The sequence below is a fragment of the Phocoena phocoena genome, chromosome 1, assembly GCF_963924675.1.
Source record: "Phocoena phocoena chromosome 1, mPhoPho1.1, whole genome shotgun sequence".
Classification (NCBI taxonomy): domain Eukaryota; kingdom Metazoa; phylum Chordata; class Mammalia; order Artiodactyla; family Phocoenidae; genus Phocoena; species Phocoena phocoena.
In genome coordinates, this window is record NC_089219.1 from 138,643,225 (window position 1) to 138,665,365 (window position 22,141).

General features: G+C 37.3%; 1 protein-coding gene across 1 annotated transcript in view; it reads left to right on the forward strand.

Annotated features, from left to right (window-relative positions):
* DHX9 (DExH-box helicase 9) overlaps positions 1-22,141 on the forward strand; it is a 51,830-nt gene that overhangs the window by 19,280 nt on the left and 10,409 nt on the right. Inside the window, exons 6-18 of the mRNA XM_065873680.1 lie at positions 976-1,022; positions 2,775-2,911; positions 3,197-3,286; positions 3,392-3,553; positions 3,692-3,769; positions 4,311-4,502; positions 12,471-12,612; positions 13,057-13,139; positions 17,277-17,433; positions 19,538-19,638; positions 20,948-21,161; positions 21,343-21,437; positions 21,741-21,814. Coding sequence (XP_065729752.1) covers positions 976-1,022; positions 2,775-2,911; positions 3,197-3,286; positions 3,392-3,553; positions 3,692-3,769; positions 4,311-4,502; positions 12,471-12,612; positions 13,057-13,139; positions 17,277-17,433; positions 19,538-19,638; positions 20,948-21,161; positions 21,343-21,437; positions 21,741-21,814 — 1,572 coding nt within the window. The remainder of the gene's footprint in view (positions 1-975; positions 1,023-2,774; positions 2,912-3,196; positions 3,287-3,391; positions 3,554-3,691; positions 3,770-4,310; positions 4,503-12,470; positions 12,613-13,056; positions 13,140-17,276; positions 17,434-19,537; positions 19,639-20,947; positions 21,162-21,342; positions 21,438-21,740; positions 21,815-22,141) is intronic.

The following is a 22,141-nucleotide window of genomic DNA, read 5'->3' on the forward strand; positions in this document are numbered from 1 at the left end:
GACTTTAAGCCTGGCTGAGAAACATACTGGCATCGGTGTCATTAATGAAAGGGTGGATGTTGTTCCCTTGAAAGCCAGTGGCCTTTGACCCCTGAAGCCGCTGTGCCTGAAGGTCAGTTCACATGAGGTATAGGAAGGAATCTAACATTTATTTTTTTTCTAAAGTCTCACCTAACCTTTTATTCACAGCACAAACTCAAGGTTAGAATGTACATGAGTAGTGGAAGGGATCAGAAAGCATAGTTTTCAAAGGGCATTTTTGCCCTTGTTAAAACCTAAATTTATTCCCTAGAATCTGCTAGCAATTTTAGCTATAATTTTGAAAAATATTTGGTTCTCCAGGACCTGATTTAAATAAAGTGTGATATAAGTAAGCTAAATTTTTTGTTATCAAGGGCTGCTTCCAACTGCAGGCAGATATCAGACACCCCCCCCACCCCCCCACCCCCGCCTCAGGAACCACTGACATGTGCACAGTGGTTGTACACCCATGTGTGTGTGTGCATACCTGCATATATTTAGCTTATCTTAGCAGATTGAAATCGTTAGTGGGTGGCCCATGCAAAGGAATCTTAAAACAATCACAACTATAATTTAAGGAGTTTTAGGCCTATTTTATTTCCCAGCCTCAAGCTGAGTGGAAAATTCCTTTTCACTGAATGTATTCTAGCTATTCAGACTGCAACCTGTGAAATAAGAGTTAAAAGTAAGTAAATATAGAACCAAAAACCCTAACATTTTCTTTTTGTGAACAGTTGGTTCATCAACTTTGATTACAGCTGTCTCGTGCCATGTTGTGCATTATTTGAAGTTTATGTACTTCATTTGTTCTAGGATTGAACAGGCATAAGTGTTTACAGTGGTTTTTTGCTTTGATTTGCCTAAGCAGTTGGAAAGCCTGCCTGATTGGGGAGTCCTGGATTTAATAATTTCTAAGAGTGAAATTTCTAACCTTGTTTATATATATTCTTACAGGAGCTTTATTGCAGAAATGACCATTTATATCAAGCAGCTGGGCAGAAGTAAGTGCTTCCCTGATACTCTGAGCCTTGTATAGTGGAGTAGTATTCGCTTTAAAGTCTTGAGCCACATATATGTAAGCTTTATTAATTTGATGGAGTCCATGATATAAGGTAGCATTTAGGGTATTTTAGAATATTAGAAGGCCCACTTTCCCATTTTTGCATGTGAAAAGAAAGATTGTGTTAGTTTACATTTCAAAGGGTAAGAGGTGGTAGGCTACTGAAGAATCTGCCACTGTCATAGAATTTTAAAATGTTTTTTTATCTTTCTACGTAAAAGATATAATTCCTTTGGGTAAGGCTAGCTAGGTGACATTTAGAAAGGAGTTAATCAGATGACAGGATTGGAGGCCTAAAAGTGAATGTGAGCATTTAAGAGTCACAGAGTCAAGAAGAAAAGGAGAGAAGGTTACCCTGAGGAAGCACTTAAGGAATAGGTTGGGGTTATTCATAAAGGAAGTAGAAAGGCAAAGATATATTATTGCCTTTATTCTTAGTAAGTTTAAAGCAAGCAGTGTGCCATGCTTGAAAGTATGGAATAGCCCTGTGTACCTGGTTTTGTTACTAGCGAGTATTGTGACTTTGAATAAATCACACCTACATTGCTGGGACTCAATTTACTTCACTAAAAATTGGGAGAAATGGCTGAAGATTCTTTCCAGCTTGAGAATTCTGCAGCTAACTCTGATGACTTAAATTTAGTATATCAAAGACTTCTAATAGAATCAAGCCTTTGAATGAATCACGAGGAGATGATGTTGAATTTTTTTATCCTAGACCTTAAATATAAATTACTCTGTGTGAATGGGAGTTTATTTTAAACTTATTGGAACACAGCTACAGACATTTGTTTATGTCAGGGAAGAGCAAACTTCTGTAAAAGTCCAGATAAATATTTTAAGCTTAGTGGGTCACATATATCACACATTATTTCTGTCTTATATTTATGACTCTTTAAAAATTTTACAATATTTTTAGTTCCTGGGCCCATAGGTTTGTCAAACCCTGGTTTAAGTATTGTCAGTGAATGCTTTCACACTTGAGAGACAGAGCTGAGTAATTGTGACAGAAACGATGTGGCCTGCAAAGCCTAAAATAATTATTTTCTGACCCTTTATAGAATAAGATTGGTGTCTCCTGGTCTAGCCACTTTGGGCCCATTTTCTTTCCTTTGATTTGCTTTTTTTTTTTTTTTTTTTTTTTTGTGGTACGTGGGCCTCTCACTGTTGTGGCCTCTCCCGTTGCGGAGCACAGGCTCCGGACGCGCAGGCTCAGCGGCCATGGCTCGCGGGCCCAGCCGCTCCGCGGCACGTGGGATCCTCCCAGACCGGGGCACGAACCCACGTCCCCTGCATCGGCAGGCGGACTCTCAACCACTGCGCCACCAGGGAAGCCCTGATTTGCTTTTTGATCCTTTACTTTTCAGAAGTTAAACTCTCTTTTCTTCCCCTGTTTTAATGCCAAATGATGTTAATAATAACAACTTTGTTGAAATAGGTTATTTGCTTTGATAATGATTTGTATGTGTCTTAGTGTGTGCCTGTAATCAAGATGGTTGGCTATTTAGTTGATAAGCTGTTAAAGTATGGCTTTTGGTTAACAGTTAGAATGAAAAGGAACTTAGAACTCATAACGTACTCTGTATTTTAGGGCAGCTTTTGTACCTTACCTCCTAGTTGCTTATGTTGAGATGTTTTCTTTACTTAGACGATTTATCCTTCTGTCGTTGGTAATCCTGACCTTAAATTATAGGGATTTTTGCACGCGAACATGGATCAAATAAAAAATTGGCAGCACAGTCCTGTGCGCTGTCACTTGTCAGACAACTCTACCACCTTGGAGTGATTGAAGCTTACTCTGGACTTACAAAGAAGAAAGAAGGAGAGACAGTGAGTCTTTAGACTTAGTAGCCCAAAGAGATATTGTAAGATTCAATTTAGCTTCTGTTTAATATTTGGCTAAAGAAGTTGGATAGTTCTGGGACTCTAGCCTCAAGAAATGGAAATGGCCCTACTAATCATCATTAAGTAATTCTTTCACGAGGGAACTGACTTGCTGGCTTTAGGACGATTGTAGACCTAATGTTGACTGCATACTCTTAACCCTACTGTAGTAGATTTGAGTAGTGTTTGTGTGTATGTTACATGATTTTCATGGCCATCCCTCTTCTGCAGGTGGAGCCTTACAAAGTTAACCTTTCTCAAGATTTGGAGCATCAGCTGCAGAACATCATTCAAGAGCTAAATCTTGAGATCGTGCCCCTAGTAAGCATACAGCTATTTAGTTTACCTTTGTATTGTACTTCTCTAGTCAGACAAACAACTAGTATTGTTTTTTGGTTTTGTTTTGTTTTCTCTTATTTTTAATAGCCTGATGATCCTTCTGTGCCTGTTGTACTCAACCTTGGCAAATTGGCTCATTTTGAGCCATCTCAGCGGCAGAACCAAGTGGGCGTGGTTCCTTGGTCACCTCCACAATCCAACTGGAATCCTTGGACTAGTAGCAACATTGATGAGGGGCCCCTGGCTTACGTGAGTGCAACATTATTTTTGAGATCAGACTCTCGTGTTTTACTTTTGAATATATTTCATTAGGATATCTAGATAAAAAATGATTCATTTTGAAGCTGAATTATGCTTTTGTGTGATTGTTGCCTTCTCATTTTACAGGCTACTCCAGAACAAATAAGCATGGACCTCAAGAGTGAATTAATGTATCAGCTGGAACAGGATCATGATTTGCAAGCAGTAAGTCTGTGAAGTATTTAGACATAAGGTGCTCGCAGTCTCAGAACTTTCTAGGTATGGGCAGAAGGACAGCGAATAATATGTTTTTGCCGTTTCTAGTAAGGTAGATCAAAGATACTAACCTAACTGCTAATCCTAGTTACCTCTGAGGGTAGTTGTGAGTTAAGGGCCTGTGATTCTTAAAGTGGAAGATGTGGGATAATAACTTTTTTTTTTTTTTGGTAGTTTTTTGGTATTTTCTGAATGAAACAACTTAAAATGTTAGAAGAAAGGGAATGTATATGTAATGTCTAGGGAGAAAAGGAGGAAAATAAGGGTGTGGATAAGGCCAAAAGATAGATTCTTCAGAAATTTAATGGAAAGATACCGTTCAACTAGAGGTATAAATATATACATTCTTTTATGAAAAAGTATATTTTGAATATGCAGCCAGTGGAAAGGAATAACTTTTTATAGAGATGGCAAATTTTTTTTAGAATTAAGATAGTTGTTTCTAATATGTATATTGGTAGAAATTTGAGGTGTAACTTTTCTAATACAGATCTTACAGGAGAGAGAGTTACTGCCTGTGAAGAAATTTGAAAGTGAAATCCTGGAAGAAATTAGTCAAAATCCAGTTGTTATTATCCGAGGCGCTACAGGATGTGGTAAAACCACACAAGTTCCCCAGTTTATTCTAGATGACTTTATCCAGAATGACCGAGCAGCAGAGTGTAATATTGTAGTAACTCAGGTAAGTAGCAAGCCAGCTTACGAGGTGTGTGCCTGGTGTGGATAGGGTTTGAGAGGTGGAAACACCTAGAAGCCTGACCATTCCTAATTCTTCGATCAACTCCCCTTTGTAGTGACATAAAATTCTGAAAGTGGTGTAGAGTGTTGGGCCCTTTTAAATTAAAAAAAGAAAAACAAAGGTGTGAAAGGAGTTTAAGTCTGTGTTAATCTCCAGTGTAACTCACGGATAAGCTAAACTGAACCATGTGAAGGATTCTTTTTGTCTGGGCTAGAGGGAGTCTTTGGGCCTAGAATTGAACAAAACAGAGTACTTTCTCCTTAAGTTTACATCCAAACCTTGGTTCTCTTTATCTTATCACCTTAGTGTTCAATAAAAACCAGTCAGAGACAAGATAGAAAAACAGAAAAATGGTTGGCTTTAGCTGACTGCTTACTCTACACCAGCTTCTGTTTTGTTTGTTTATTTGTTTGTTTTAACATCTTTATTGGAGTATAATTGCTTTACAATGGTGTGTTTGTTAGTTTCTGCTTTATAACAAAATGAATCAGTTATACATATACATATGTTCCCATATCTCTTCCCCTCTTGCGTCTCCCTTCCTTCCACCCTCCCTATCCCACCCCTCCAGGCGGTCACAAACCACCGAGCTGCTCTCCCTGTGCTATGTGGCTACTTCCCACTTGCTATCTATTTTACGTGTGGTAGTGTATATATGTCCATGCCACTCTCTCACTTTGTCACAGCTTACCCTTCCCCCCTCCCCATATCCTCAAGTCCATGCTCTAGTAGGTCTGTGTCTTTATTCCCGTCTTACCCCTAGGATCTTCATGACCTTTTTTTTTTCTCTTAGATTCCATATATATGTGTTAGCATACGGTATTTGTTTTTCTCTTTCTGACTTATTTCACTCTGTATGACAGACTCTAGGTCCATCCACCTCACTACAAATAACAATTTCGTGTCTTTTTATGGCTGAGTAATGTTCCATTGTATATATGTGCCACATCTTCTTTATCCATTCATCTGTTGATGGACACTTAGGTTGCCTCCATGTCCTGGCTATTGTAAATAGAGCTGCAGTGAACATTGTGGTACATGACTCTTTTTGAATTATGGTTTTCTCAGCATATATGCCCAGTAGTGGGATTGCTGGGTCGTATGGTAGTTCTATGCAGCTTCTCTTTTAAACAGTTGATATTTTTTTAACTCATTTAAAGTTTATGATGCTAAGATGTAAGTACTATATTATTTAATATTTCTCTTTTAGTAACTTAAGGCACAAAGAGATTTAAAATTGTCCAAGGTTAACACAGGAAGTTGTTGAAACTAGGATTCATAACCAGACAGTTGGCCTTCAGTATTCCCCCTTTTGACTGCTACATTCTGTTGTTACCTTGCTAGCAGTAAGCAGTGCCTGCAAGTTTATTGCAGTGCTTAGGGAAGAGCAGTCTTCTTAGGTTAAAGCAGTTCCTGTCAGCTCTAACCCTGTACTTCTGGCACTTGAAAGGAGAGCATTGCAAGTAGCCAGATACTACCTCTCAGGCTGGCTCAGACCTTGACTTAGGGATTCTTAACCTGGGAAGCTTAATTGATACTCAGGGGAGAGTCATGAATCTTGAAATAGCAAAAGATGTTTTTACACGTGCATTTACGTGGACGTGTACAAACCATATTTTTTTAACATGTCTGAAATGAAGTATGTCTTAAAATTGGCCTCTATATTTTACAGGAGAGTTGGGTTTGGCGGGGCCTTTAAAAGATGACTGAAGGAATGCATTTAAAATGGATGATATTATAAGCTTGAAAAAATATGATAGGTCTCCATTTTTCTGGGATAGGACCCTTAGCTTTCTTCTTCTCAAAATGTTCTTTGATTGCCCTTCTCACTCCCAAAACTGGTTATGATTTCTTTGCCTCACAGCCGAAGTTCCAACCTCAAGTACATCAATAAAATATACTTGCTCTTAATGCTTATCTGATTTTTCAGGAGGTGTATTGTTCAGGAGGGCGCCATTTTACAGAAGAACTTTGAGCTCTGCTCTGCCCTCCTTCCTTACTACCACTCTCCATTTTTAAATTCAAAACAATTCAGCCATATACACAGAAATGCTGAATTCACCAAATGAGCTGAACACCTATGGTCTCACTCAGAAGTTGTTTGCATGTCATGAGTATGAAAAAAACTAACTCCCGCCCAAGTGAGAAGTGATTTTTTTTTGCCTGCTGTCTGACTTATCAAATCCAAATTGTTCCAGACAAAAATGGCTTCTGTTTGTTCCAGACAAAAATAGTTTTTGTACTGTGGTCTTCAACTTTGTATAATTTGCTTACTAACTTGTGTCCCTTCCCAAATAATTTGGACATTTCTGGTGGTTTCATCTGTAAAATGAACAGATTTCTATATGTAGGCTGTAACAAATGTACTTCTTTTGCGTATAAAACAGCTTTCACTTACCCACTAGTTCTTTATTTATATTGCTTCATAAAGTGATCGATTTATGAAATTGAAAGATACTTCACAGAATTATTCCATCTTTCTACTCAGGGTGGAATGTTTATAATAGATGGTCACCTTACTTCTGCTTGAAAATTTCCAGTTGTGTGGAGATGTAGCCTGTGTCTTCTGATTTCGGACAAATGACTAACCTGTCACATGAAATTGACATTCTGTGGCTTCCATGTTTTTGTCCTAGTGCTTGTCCCCAAATCAGTCTCTGATTTCTCATACCTCTAGTAAGTCTTCAAAAGTTTGTATAGTGTCCTAGTATATCTCCTTTGTTTTATAAACAACTATAGTTCAGCCATGAAGGTAGAGTCTAAGGTTGTTAAGCACATTCGAAGCATCAGCATCCTGCCTGAGAAGGTAGGCCTGAACGTACTGATTGGTCATTGTAGAATACAGTTCTTCATAATTGTGGTATTATATAGTACTTCTGTTAAGGCAGTTTGAGACAGCATTAATAATTTTTGTAGTAATATCACTGTTGTATCATCTTTTGATTTATTTATTCATTCATTTGTTCATTTATGGTTGCATTGGGTCTTCGTTGCTGCCTGTGTGGGTTTTCTCTAGTTGCGGTGAGCGGGGGCTACTCTTCATTGCAGTGTGCGGGCTTCTTATTGTGGTGTCTTTTCTTGTTGCGGAGCGTGGGCTCTAGGTGCGCGGGCTTCAGTAGTTGTGGCACATGGAGTCAGTCGTTGTGGCTTGCGGGCTCTAGAGTACAGCCTCGGTAGTTGTGGCACACAGGCTTAGTTGCTCCACAGCATGTGGGATCTTCCTGGACCAGAGCTCGAACCCGTGTCCCCTGCATTGGCAGGCAGATTCTTAACCACTGCACCACCAGGGAAGCCCTCATTTTTCCTTTTTCCTCCACTTGCAGTCATATATAGGAAACCACATGAAGTCATTACCTAAGTTTTTTATGTGCTTGGTTAAATGTGTTATTTCAAGTCATAGAGCACAAGTTGAGAGATATTATGAACTAGAATAAAATAGAATGAGTAGCTCAAACCTTAACTCGTAACCTTACCACCAGCTTTAGTGTAAATTCTATACCAAACTCACTGTATCCTTTTTGTGCCTTCAGGCTATTCATACTCAAGCCACTTAAAACTTAGGATGTGAGTGTGCAACAGTTGAAAATAGGAAATAGTTATTTTCTGACCTTAAAGATGTTGAGAGAGGTGAATTAAAATTGCTAGGATGTTGGGCTTCCCTGGTGGCGCAGTGGTTGAGAGTCCGCCTGCCGATGCAGGAGACATGGGTTCGTGCCCTGGTCTGGGAGAATCCCACATGCCGTGAAGCGGCTGTGCCCGTGAGCCATGTCCGCTGAGCCTGGGCGTCCGGGAGCCTGTGCTCCGCAACAGGAGAGGCTATAACAGTGAGAGGCCCGCGTACCACAAAAGAAAAAAAAAATTGCTAGGATGCAAATCAAGTATGTTAAATTAACATCTGTGAATATTTTGGCAGTCCTGCACGTACCCCAAGGTACCATCATTTCAGGATACAGCTGTCTGTCATGTAAAATAAACTCAGAACTTAGAAAATAGAGAAAGTGGAGTCTGGTATATTTTGTGATATCTGATGCCTTAGAAATCTTGTATTTTATTGCAGCCTAGTTCTATTATCATGTATTTAAATACCTAGATGAGAAATAGAGGTGCAAAGTTCTGAAAGCAGTACTCTTTCAGTTACAGATTGCTAAGAAGAGAAATTACAGTTCTGGATAAATGTCAAGAGGGGTGTAAAGGATGCAGATTTTGAATACTGCAAAAGAACACTTTGAGACAGGTCTTTAGCTGCTTGTGGTATGGAAAGTTTTACCGGTAATATTAGCTGTTTTAATTAATTAAAGTGAACATAGAATTGTGAAGAAGAGGTAATCACTTAGAACTAACTACTGCTATGGCTGGTCTCCAGGCAAGAGTAATAAGATTGTACAGAGCAAATGAGAGCAGATAAATACGCAGTGAAAATGTAAAAAAAATCTCATATGCTGGAGGATAATTTGAAGTATTCTGTTGGAATGACTTAACATTATCCCTTGCTTTCATCACCACTACTTTTTACTAGTCTCACTTAAATGGGTTATTCTATTATTTAATCCAAATACAACATAAAATTATAACAAGAGGCAGAATAATTGGGAAAAGGCTTAGTTGGGAGTAAAGAAAATTTGTATTACATCTGAAGTCATGTATATGAATTTAGGCAAAATACCTTTACCTGTGAACTTGTGTTTTTATCTATTAGAATGGAAAAAAAATCTCACTGTTATTCTGAAGCACAAATAAAATAGTAAATGCAGTCGTGGTTTTTACTGTTGTTACACAGATGTTAATTATGATTGTTCTGGGGGGTCTCTGTAGTCTTGAATCTTTATTTATAGAATATAGAATATTTCTATATACTATAGAATATTTAAGAGAGGATAAGTTAAACCATATGTGGAAAGGTAGTTCTGCGGGTGTAGAAAGAAGGTGAACCTTGCTTTGTATTTATTCATTGTAGGACAGTATGTAAAACAGTTATTGAATATCCAAGGGAAAAGAGAGAAATTATTCAGGGGATAAATAGAGCAGCCTATTTATAGGTTATCAGGTAGCATGCAGTCTGAGAAGTGTTTAAACATTAAGTCTTTTACATTAAGCATTGTTCTCCCACACAAAATGCCTATCCTGTGGATATTTATAATGAGCTAAGAATTATACTGAGAATAAGATTTTATTTTTAGTTGCTTTTTTCTGACTCTAAAAGTATTATATACCCATTGGGGAAAAAATTAGAAAATAAAGTAAATTTTAAAAGAAACCAAAGCCCATGCAGAATCCCACCATCCAGAAGTAATCATTTTTACTTTTGGCCTTTATCCTTTCAGACTTCATGTACATATACTGTATGTACACCATCCTAACTTGTCCCCTTTATGTAACAGCACACCTGCTATTAAAGCAACAGAATAATTTTCTAATGACTTCATAATTTTCCATTTTATGCATAAACGTTTATTTTATTCTTAAATGATGGAGATACTTTAAGATTGTTTCTAATATTTTGATATTTATGTATGCTGGGATGAATATACTTGTACATACATTTTATACTCTCATTGGATTATTTCATTGGAATAAATTCCTAGACCTGGAACTGTTGGGTCAAAGGGTATGCATATTTTAAGTTTTATGCATTTTGCCATACTCCCCTCAGGAAGAATCATACTGATTTCCAGTTGGATCAGTTATGAATAAAAGAAGCACTTCTCTTTTTAATATGTATTTTAAATGTTTATTTTGAAGTTAGGGCTGTTGAAATTGGAAGGCGACAAGTTAGAGAAGCATACAAAACATGCAAAGGAGATTGTAGGGTCATTTGTTTCTTTGCTGTTTGAATAGTCACCTTGATATTGATGTTTTCTACTTTTACTCAAGGAAATTTGGCCAGTAGGGCTTCTGAAGATGGTTGTTTTAGCACTTCTTATGTTAATTTGTAACAGCCTCTGTCATGGATGTCTTGGGAGGTGAGGACTGTACCCATATTCACTTTAAAAGGCTGGAAACTACAAAGGTGATTGACCTGAAAGTAGCCTCAAGCTGGTAAAAGCAATCCTTGAGTATCCAGTAGCATAGAAATAAACCTCAGAAGAGTCCAATATCCTAATTGAGTTGAAGTTTTTCTAGAAGCCAGCTATTTAGTGGAAATGTTGAAAACTATAGGAAAGACAGAAGGAGAGAAAAGCGATAATAGTGTTGAGCATTTACCTATTCTTTGTAGAATGCAAAGAACTTCTTGAAAATGCCCAAAAAACTTTGTATTTTATACCTTCAGTGGAATATCATCTTCACATTCCCTGACATAAGTATATAGCAGAATGCTTCTCTTTATGGACAAATGCATAACTCAGTCCTTCATGTAACACTTTTATTCAGAGTTAGTGAGGTGCAGAGAACTGGTTGGCAATGGTCATTAAAAGCTAGCATTGTTCAGCAAAACAAGGCACATAAACCAGAAAGAATATAAGCTCAGGAAAATGTACGGTATGTTTGAGATGGCATCTTTTAATCCTTTACCTCGCTGAACAGGATAAATATGAACTAGGTGATTGTACACTTCACCTGTATGTGTTACTAGCCACATACCATAAGGGGCTCTTGTGTTAGGGGATATAGAAATTAATATATCGTGTTTTATATTAATTCAAAGGATGTTGAGGGCTTCCCTGGTGGCGCAGTGGTTGAGAGCCCACCTGCCGATGCAGGGGACACGGGTTCGTGCCCCGGTCTGGGAAGATCCCACATGACGCGGAGCGGCTGGGCCCGCGAGCCATGGCCGCTGAGCCTGCGCGTTGGAGCCTGTGTTCCACAGCGGGAGAGGCCACAACAGTGAGAGGCTCGCGTACCGCCAAAAAATAGCTCTAGTGAAGCTACTGGTTTTTTGGTTTGGGGTTTTTTTTGGTTTGGTTGGTTTTTGTTTTTTAAGATTGTATTAGCCTCTGATTTCCTAAATGGTCATGTCATATAGCCTGGGGTATAATCACATAGGTACTTAACTAAATATGGAACTTGGAAAAAACTTTCTCAGTCTAGGAACTAAAATACAGTCTATCATCAGGAACTTTTTGACAAAGTCAAATACAAGGCAACCTGGAAGCATTTAGTCTAAATCTGCATGTACCTCCATAGCTATACATTCAGGATATCATAATAGCCATGGTATCCACCAAGTAAATGCTGTTTTGTGTATTTAGAAGACAGGGGACACTTTGGAAGTTTTCATAAAAGTTAAGGTTGAGCACTTAAAATTTTAACCCATAATTGTCCTTAGGGTTCAGCATATTTATTGCTAACAGCATGTATATTGCTGGAAAAGGTAATATACTCAGTTTTCCCAGCTACATAAGCTCATCAAAACGAGGAGTGATTTCATTGAGGTGTTTTTTTATCTCTAGCACCTTTTGTGGCACGTGATATCAATACAGATAAGCTATGACTGCTTTATGAGTTAATAAGTGAATGAATTGTAGATATGGCAAAGGAGGTTGTTCACCTTCCTAATAACCCGTACATCTCAGTTAAATAGTTCTTTAAACACAGTGCAGTGTGCCTGCACTGTGGTAGGAAGTTATAAGAACAAGCTCTCCATGTGTGATCTGTTTCCCTACTGAAAATCACTTGATACCATTTAAGAGTTAGGGCCAATGGTGAAGAAATTTTATTTTCTATAAAACCTTGGAATCACTTTATATACAAAATGAAAAACAGCATTTTTAACTGTCTACAATAGAATTAAGTGGTATTTTTGTTTTTTTAATAAACTTTGGAGCTTCCTAAATGTTATCACTACTATTATTGTTTCTGTTGATTACTGAGCTGGCAGTGGGTCAGATTTACGACAGTGATTTAATAACCCTAATAAACAAGTGTAACTAATTTTGTATCTTTTAAATCACTTTTTTTTTTGTCTTGTCTCAGCCCAGGAGAATCAGTGCAGTTTCTGTGGCAGAGCGAGTTGCATATGAGAGAGGAGAAGAGCCTGGGAAAAGTTGTGGCTATAGTGTTCGATTTGAGTCTATACTTCCCCGCCCTCATGCCAGTATAATGTTTTGTACTGTGGGTCAGTAATCTGTTTTATTTTGGCCTTTCACTTGGGGTTTACATTGTGTTTGTGAAGAAAACTTGATAATAGCACAGAATGACTGGAAATAATAAATCAAGAACCCAGTTTCAGAATTCTTGTTTAAATAGAACTTTTGGCAATTTCTTTCTTCATGGAGGGTGTTATGTACCTGCTGGCTGTTGTAGTGCAGAGCAAATGAAATCAGCTTACGTTGCTGGGACTGTTAAATATGTTTTCATTAGACAAATGTGTTACAGACTACATGATCACTTCTTTAATAATTTAAATATACCAGTGATTATTTATTTCCTAAAACGCTGGGGTTATAGTAGTTGAAGCATAGTTGATTGTCTAGAAATTGGTTTCTTTGCACTTTTCCTTACCTCCCTACTTTAAACATAGAAACTCATCTCCAGTGTTTACTCTGATTTTCTTTTCAAGGTGTACTCCTGAGAAAATTAGAAGCAGGCATTCGAGGAATCAGTCATGTAATTGTAGATGAAATACACGAAAGAGACATAAATGTAAGTAACTTGAGAGTGATGGTAAGGTACCAGCGCTAAAATTCTGAATAAAGAGAAATGAAGTAGAATGTCTTTATTTTATTTCCATTTTCCCATAGCTTACAACTTCTATCAAAATTATGAACTTCAGTCACTAAGATATTGGGCACCTTTTTTAGCAAAGTCATTAAACCCTTTTTTTCCCTTTGTTAAAGCACAGAGTTCTAAAAGTAAAGACCTCTTCTTATTGTAAAGTAAGTATTATTGCAGTGATCATTAAGTTAGCATAATTCAGCAACTGAACTAATGATTTATCACTGAATAGCTGATGGAATTTTAATAATGTTTTTCTTTGAATTGAAAATTTTTCTGTTATAAACTTTACATTGTTTTCCCCCCTCCACCTGGCTTGTGGGATCTTAGTTCCCTGACCAGGGATCAAACCCGGGCCCATGGCAGTGAAAGCCCTGAGTCCAAACCACTGTACAGCCAGGGAATTTCCACAATTTTAAATTTAATATAGTTAATGGTGTGTTTTCGGATGTTTGCAGCTTTAGTCTTTTCCAACATTAATGATGATCATGCTAGAAATAAGAAAAAACTAGAATTTTTTTCACACCCTATCCTCTTTTGGTCCTTGGCAAAACTTGTATAGAATTAACTTATTATACAATTGTATAATTCAGAGATTGATACCATAAATCAGTGACTTGTTTTTATGGCACTGTTTTACATATCCACACAAAGGTATTAGTGGGTGGACAGTATGTCATTCAAACTGTTTCCCGGCTACTGTTACTTAAAACATTCATTGGAGCTCATCCTCTTTAGAAAATAATTCCATAGCTGTTGTTGTTCATCATACTTAGTTTTAGCAAAATTTTGATCTTTATGGTTGAGCTAAAGCAAGTAAGAAAGTTTGCATGGTCTTTCAGATGACCTTTTTAAATCAAATCTGTTCCGTAGGATAAAATTTTTGCTGCTTTTGTCATTCAGAATCTTTTGAAAACTAATGTTCCCCCCCCCCCCCAGTTAACTTAATCATAATAAATGTTTCAGTATTTTCTTTACTAGCATGGTAACATACCAATGTTCTTAGAGTTTAAATTATTCCAGGTCACACTAGAAACATCATGGATCATCATTACTATTTCCCCCCAAAATAAGTGGCTTTGGTCAACTTTCCTTGAAAGATTGTCTGTTTATATTAATGTATTATTCACAGTAAAAATGGAAAAACACCTTTGCAGAAACATGTTCTTTTTCAGATGAACCTTATCTAAACATCACTTTACGGGGAAAACCCAAGAGAACTTAAAAGACCAATTATTAGAAATAAAAGGGGACTTCCCTGGTGGTCCAGTGGTTGGGACTCTGCATTTCCACTGCAGGGGGCACGGGTTCAATCCCTGGTCGGGGAATAAGGATCCCACATGCCGCACGGCCATAAAAAAGAGAAACACTTAGCAATATGGCTGGGAAAAAAAGTTAATATACAAAAGTCTGTTGCATTGTGTACATTACAAACAGCTAGAAAACAACTAAAGATACCACTGCGCTAGTCAGAATGTCAAACACCTAAGACTAAGTCCAACAAAAAGATACGCAGAACCTATACAGGAAAAATAAAACTTCATTACAAGACATTAGAAAAGGCCAGATTGTGTTCACGACCAATATAATATAGATGTCAGTTTGCCTGAAGTTGATCCACATCTGAATGCAATTCTAATCCATTCCCAGTAGGTTTTGTTAATAGGCTGATTATAAATACCTATAGGGAAGATTTATGGCCAAAAATAACAAGGACTCCTGTAGAAGAGCAGAATGAAGGGTCTTGCTTTACAGATCTCAGGACTTAATTTGAACCTAAAATAATTAGACAGTATAGTAGATGAGATGACAGTTTGACCAACAACAATACAGAGTGTAGAAGCAGATTGTGTGTCGCATGCAGCTTCGGTATAATAGAGTGAGTGATACATGGCATGTCAGACCAGTGGAAAGGGAATGGACTGTTCAGTAAATGGAGCTGATAACAGTTGGTCATCCATAAGGAAATACTTGAACTTGGATCCTTACCTTATAACCAGATACAGAAATCAGCTCCAGATAAGGACTTAAATGCCAAAGCAGTTTTAAAACTCTTGAGTAGAATATATAAGTAGACATCTAGACAGCACTATCCAGTAGAAATATAATGTGGCCTACACATGCAGTTTTTAATTTTCTAGCATCATATTTTAAAAGGTGAAAAAAACAGGTAAAATTAACTCAGTATATCTAAAATATTTTCATCATGTAGTCAATATAAAAAATATATTGACTTTTTGGCGGGTTTTTTTCATATTAAGTCTTCAAAATCTGTCTGTGTATTTTACGCTTAGAACACATCTCAGTTTAGACCAGGCACATTTTATGTGCTCAGTAGCCACAACTATATTGGGCAACATAGTTCTATACCTTCTGGAAGAATTTCTTAGAACCTGAAATGCATTAACCATGAAACAAAAGACTGAGGTATTCATCTATATTAAGATTAAGATCATGTATTCATTCAAAAGATACTTTAAGGAAAACCACAAGCTAGAAGATTCCAATATAGCCAACAAAGGATTAGTATAGAAAATATAAACACCTCCTACAAATCAGTAAGCAAAGTACAGATGACTCAGTAGAAAAACAAGGAAATAGGCATTTTACAAAGAGGAATGATACTTGGCTAGTACATATGATGGGGTGTTCAGTCTCATTGGCGAATAGGAAAGTGCACACCAAGACCATAATAAGGTATATCTACTTTATATCCATTTGGTTAATAAAATTTTAAGTGATGATGCCAAGTATTGGAGAATATAAATATCAGCAGCATCTCTTATCCATTGCTCATAGTGGTTTATGAACTGGTGGAATGCCTTAGGAAAACAGTTGAGCATTATCTGCAAAAGTTCAACATTGACACATCCTATGAGTGCAGTTCCATACCTACACTTACCCACAGAAACTTGGCGTATGTACCGTAGGGGACATGAACTAGGATGTTCAGAGTAGCAAATGTTTGTAAGAGTAAAATCCCGGCAACAACCCACATACTTGGCAGTAGTTAGCACCAGAAATCTACTGGTGAATTAATGGGTACATACACACATTGGGATATTTAAATAGTCATCAGAAAGAATAACTCTGGTGATTCACACGTGGGTGAGTGTTAGCAGTGCTATAGGATGTGAAAAAGGAAATCCCCAAAGATTACATAAAATATCATACCTTCTCATAAAGTTAAGAATAGGTAAATCAGGGCTTTCCTGGTGGCGCAGTGGTTGGGGGTCTGCCTGCCGATGCAGGGGACGTGGGTTTGTGCCCCGGTCCGGGAAGATGCCGTGGAGCCTGCGCATCCGGAGCCTGTGCTCCGCAACGGGAGAGGCCACAACAGTGAGAGGCCTGCGTACCCCAAAAAAAAAAAAAAAAAAAAAAAAATAGAATAGGTAAATCTTAAAATATATGTATGCATGCATATATATGTATGTATGTCTCGTTAGATATGTATATAGTTCAGAGAAAAGGTATATGAAAAGGACTAAAAAGATTCAGGATGGTGGATTTCTCTATTTGGGGAGACAGAGTGACGGACTTGAAGACCCCATAGCTGGAGAAAGGTTTTATCAGAGTTCTAGCTTTCATGTTGTTGTTTGGTGGGTTGATGGAAACTTTACATTATTAAATAATAAATGTCTCGACCATTTTGTTTGAATGGACTAAATATAGCCTTTTCAGCATTTGTAAGATTCACTTTACAGGTGATTGGAAAACTGATTTTTGGCCCATCATGGCTTTCCCCTTTTCTCTAGTAGTTTGTGCAACTGAAAATATAAATTTCATTGAAAATTTCCTCTCGTTAATGTTTGTTTTTCTCTTCCCTTCCTTTCCCATACCCTAGTAGTGCTCATTTCTAATTCCCACGAGTAGGCTACAACTGTTCTTAAAAATACTGTTACCGTATCCCACTGTAATCCTTCATCTTACTTCTACAAGCCGCCCAAGAAACTGAATTTCACTGATATCTTGTGGCTTATTAACACAAGAAATCTTTTAGCTGTACCTTGTGAGCAAGGACTTTTCAATGCATTTATTTTTCCATTTGTGTTTGTGTTTTAATAGACTGACTTCCTTTTGGTAGTGTTGCGTGATGTCGTTCAGGCATATCCTGAAGTTCGCATTGTTCTCATGTCTGCTACTATTGATACGAGCATGTTCTGTGAATATTTCTTCAGTTGCCCAATCATTGAAGTTTATGGGAGGACTTACCCAGTTCAAGGTAAATATTGTGGGAGTGGGATGGGAGGGTGAACATTTTTTGTAGTGTGTGGATTTTCTTAATCCTAGAGATTGGAGTAATAGTTTAAAGGATATTTAAAATAAAATCCAAATCAGGGTATCAAATGCATCATAGCGTTCTTGGGGTTTTAGTCAAGCAGTAGTGAGTTTCATTTACAACTTGAGGACTTTGCATATCCAGTGAATTTCCTGTCCTTACAGCTAAAGTTAACTTGTAAGATTTTATAGTCAAGTGTAAATTAATATGCCTATAGATGTTCATGGGAAATAACTGTTTAAGTTTAAGCAGCCGGGGTCAGATTAACTAGAGAATCAATCTTTCCTAGAGCCAGAGCAGGCAGATTTTGAAGTGAGATTAAAATGAGAGTTTCAAGGTCAAATATTTCTGATTGTTAAGAGTTTATTTAGAAGATTTTGTCATCACCATTTTCTAGAATAGTCATCTAGTAGCTTGGTTTTAAAAATTAATTAGAGCACAGTTTAATTGAGGGCATGAAAATAAGCTAAAAATTTTTCAGTGTACATATGAAATGATGAATGGCTACGTTAGGATGCTAACTTGAAATTCAGAAGGTGAGGGTAGCTCTGAAATAAAAGTCAGTGCGCTCATATCTCACGAGGGTTAATAATGGTTAATAATGCTGCAACTGCTTTGCATGCGTACTGGCGTTGAAAAAATAATTAAATGGATGACAGATGGTGGGAACCAGGTTTACTGCTGGAGTGGGAGGTTACAGGTAAGTATGAAGGAAGGCTTGAGTGAACCCTGTGGTACTGGATTACAATTGGAGACATTAATGAGAACTCGTGTTTAGATAGAAATGGATAGATACAAAACTAAATATACATGTGTATGGATCCATGGATTAGCATACATAGATATATTTTCTAGCTCTGTCTGCTGAGCAGGCCTAGAAGTAATGATATCCCAGTAGCAAGGATCATGCCCAACACCCAGATCATGTTTCCAATACCACTCTCCAGTTAAAGGAACCAGATGCCCTTGAAGAAATGACTGATTTGAAGCTGAGGCAGGGAATATACAAGATGAGCCTGAAATATCTTATAGTGACAGAAAGTAAGGAAGTGCTTTAAAAAAATAAAAAAACAGTGAAGGGAACAAAGGGACATAGGAGTCAACATGAAAGCTCTCAGTGCCCAAAAATGGAATAGTTGGAACAAAAAAGTAGAAAACGTAGTATTGGATTATAACCTAAAGTATAGAATAGATACCCATGAATTTATATGGTGGTTGAATAAATAAGTGGGTAATAAAGACAAAGCTGTCATGTGGAAGAACTAGAAAAAAATTACGTAGATGCTCTCTCTTACCTCAGCAAAGTGATGCGTAACTCCTTCAGTGTGTGCTGTGCTTAATGACTTGCTTCCAAAGAGTAGAGTATGGAAAGGGGGAAACGAGTCACTCAACGATGGAGTTAACTTGGCAAACACTACCTCAGGTTGATCAAGTTTAATATCATCATTGATGAGTCATGTTGATAGTATGTACCTTTGATATAATGAGATGAGAATGGTACTTTGGGGCTCTAAGGGTATAAAGGGGAAGTGTTTAGATTATGAGATACTTCTGGAACACTTCAAAGAACCTCAGGAGCATAATTGATCAGTAGATGTTCCAACCTTCGCATTGAAATCCTTTTTTAAGAGTAATAACTAAAAGTAACCCATTTTTACCTGTACATCCTGATAGAGGAAGGATGGACTATGGTATATTATTGTATTGATAGTAATTTCTCTCTATATATAACACCCACACTGTGGGAGTATACAACATAGAGCATGCATTCCATGAGTGTTTGATTGAATATTGTGTATAGCGGATACCCTGACTGGCTTTGTGGGAACATGTGTAAGAGATACCTCACCCTCCTCCAAGGTCCAAGAGATGGAAACACTGAGTTTGATTGGAAAAAGAGTTTATTGACACTGAAGTTTCTTGGCAGTTGTGAAGAATCAGATGGAAGGGTATGAAGTAGTTTTGAATTATGAATTAGAAAATGAGTTTTAAAGACTGCTCCGTTCTGCAAGTTGATAGTACTTACCTGACTGCATTGTCCTGCCAGAATATTTTCTGGAAGACTGTATTCAGATGACCCACTTCATTCCTCCACCAAAGGACAAGAAGAAGAAGGATAAGGATGATGATAGTGGTGAAGATGATGATGTAAGTGAATTTCATGAAGAATTTTCATTGTGGGCAAAAGTGTTATTGCAGGGAGTGATTTTAGTAAAAACATGCAATGAGTTAGCATTACAAAAAACTTCTAAAAATTGACTGTAATGTCTATCTTTGAATTAATTGGTATATTTCACTCCAAAGAATTCCATGTTCAGTGAAAAGCGCTTTTCATACCATGAGTTAAATCATCTCTGGCATAAAGGTTAAAAAAAGAGAAAGGAGTAAGATATTTAATAACTCCCATTTTGTAAGGCTTTGCTGCTCAGAGTGTTTTCCATGAGCCACAGCACCTGGGAAACTGGAAGAGAGGTGGAATCTTGTGCCCCACCCCAGATCTCCTAAATCAGAATCCACACTTTAACAAGACCTTCAGGTGACCCATATGTACAATAAAGTTTAAGCAACAGCAGCTACAGTCCTAGGTTACAGAGACTGTATGGTAATGACATTAGCAGATGGAGAGAGTAAGTGGGGGATGATGAGGGATTTCCTAAGAAACGGGAAAGAAAAGTGACACTTATTTCGTAGTGCTTCAGAGTTGGACCAGTGATATTTAAAAATGCATCTTGAATCTGGAAACATGAACAGAATGAATGCTACAAGGCAGCCAGCAATGCAGAATATGATAAACATAACCTAGGATTGGGTATTTTTAATCAGATTTGAGGATATAAATGAATTATATTATGAATTATATCCTCAAATCCGATGAATTAAAAAGTTTCTTAGGGGGGGAAAATCAATTGTAACAACTTCATTTCCCGTTACTGAAGGTTTGGTTTATCACTGGTTCTCAGGCAGACTTTTTGGAAAATACAGACCACATTATTTCAGATGTAGATGAGGTGATCAAATACCCTGTCTGCCGGTATGAGTGAGCCTGGGAATTACACAGGAAGACATTGTGTATATATAATTACATGATAATTGATACAAAGAGAGGATCATAGGAGCAGTTTATTAATCAGTAAGGAAAATATTTTTGAAAAACCAAGAGTTTATAGTCATAAGATAGAAATAAGCTTGGTAGAAGGAGCCATTAGAATTTTTAGAGTCAAATTTAAGAGTTTGTGCTTGAATTTTAGTCATGTCCTATGGGAAGTATTGGTCAGTAGAAAAATTCAGTATGTCAACGTGCAGTAGTTTTTGAAAATTAAATTTCTTCTATATGCCAGATAAGACTAATCAGCTGGAATCAATAAGGACATTAGGTGTCATGTGAACATTAAGGAGACTTAACTCATGAACTGTACTGATGGAGACAGTCCAAAATATGTCTCCCTGTTTTTTGCAGGCAAATTGCAACCTGATCTGTGGTGATGAATATGGTCCAGAAACAAAGATGAGCATGGCTCAACTGAATGAGAAAGAAACTCCTTTTGAACTCATCGAGGCTCTACTTAAGTACATCGAGACCCTCAATGTTCCTGGAGCTGTGTTGGTTTTTCTGCCTGGCTGGAATTTGATTTATACTATGCAGAAGCATTTGGAAATGAATCCACATTTTGGTATGAGTCTTCTTTGAATTCTCAACTATTTGAGTGAAAAATGAATGATTTTGCTTGCACCCTAGCCAATATGTGAAAACAAAATTTAGTGTTGTATCAATTTTGATTAAAAACATGCATAATGTAGAAGTTTTAAACTCGGCTCCTATTTTTAGACCTTAACTTTTCCATATTTTTATAGGAAGCCATAGGTATCAGATTCTACCTCTGCATTCTCAGATTCCTCGAGAGGAACAGCGCAAAGTATTTGATCCAGTACCAGGTGGAGTGACCAAGGTAAGTAGTAAACATTACAGTTACGGGGTTGGAAGTAACGTAGATATTAGACAACTATTACAGACCTTCAAAGAGCTATCCAAAAAAATTGTAATCCATCTGAATTGAGGAAGAAAAAAGGGGTCCTTTCTTCATGAGCTTAGTAGGTTTTTCAATTATCCAGTCAGTGAATGAGTGATTTATTTGAAGATTTCTGTAATTCTGTTGTCATTTGTTACATAAGCAGACCATTCCTTTTAAGTACATAATAGGAAAATATTTTCTGAAGTGTAATTTTTCTTAATACCATTTCTTTCTTCACAGGTTATTTTGTCCACAAATATTGCTGAGACAAGCATTACCATAAATGATGTTGTTTATGTCATTGACTCCTGCAAGTAAGTTCCCAAGGAACCCATTGCCTTGAATACAGTAAATCTTTACAATGCTCCATGTAGTGTCTAGAATCAGTTAACAGAATCAAAAACACCTATTTTTAAAACTCTTGTGTTCTCTTACCATCAGAATTACTGTGCTGCATCTGTGTGTACTGAGTTATAGTGTAATTAATGATTCTTGGTGTTGATCATCATATCAGTTATGGTAGAAAGTGACGAAGCTTAACACTAACTTCTGACTGCTTCCCACTTATTCTTGTCTGCTGGTGTTTTGCTCATTTCCCATTGGGTGTTTCCATTGACCACTGCCACACAGTGGCATGCTCT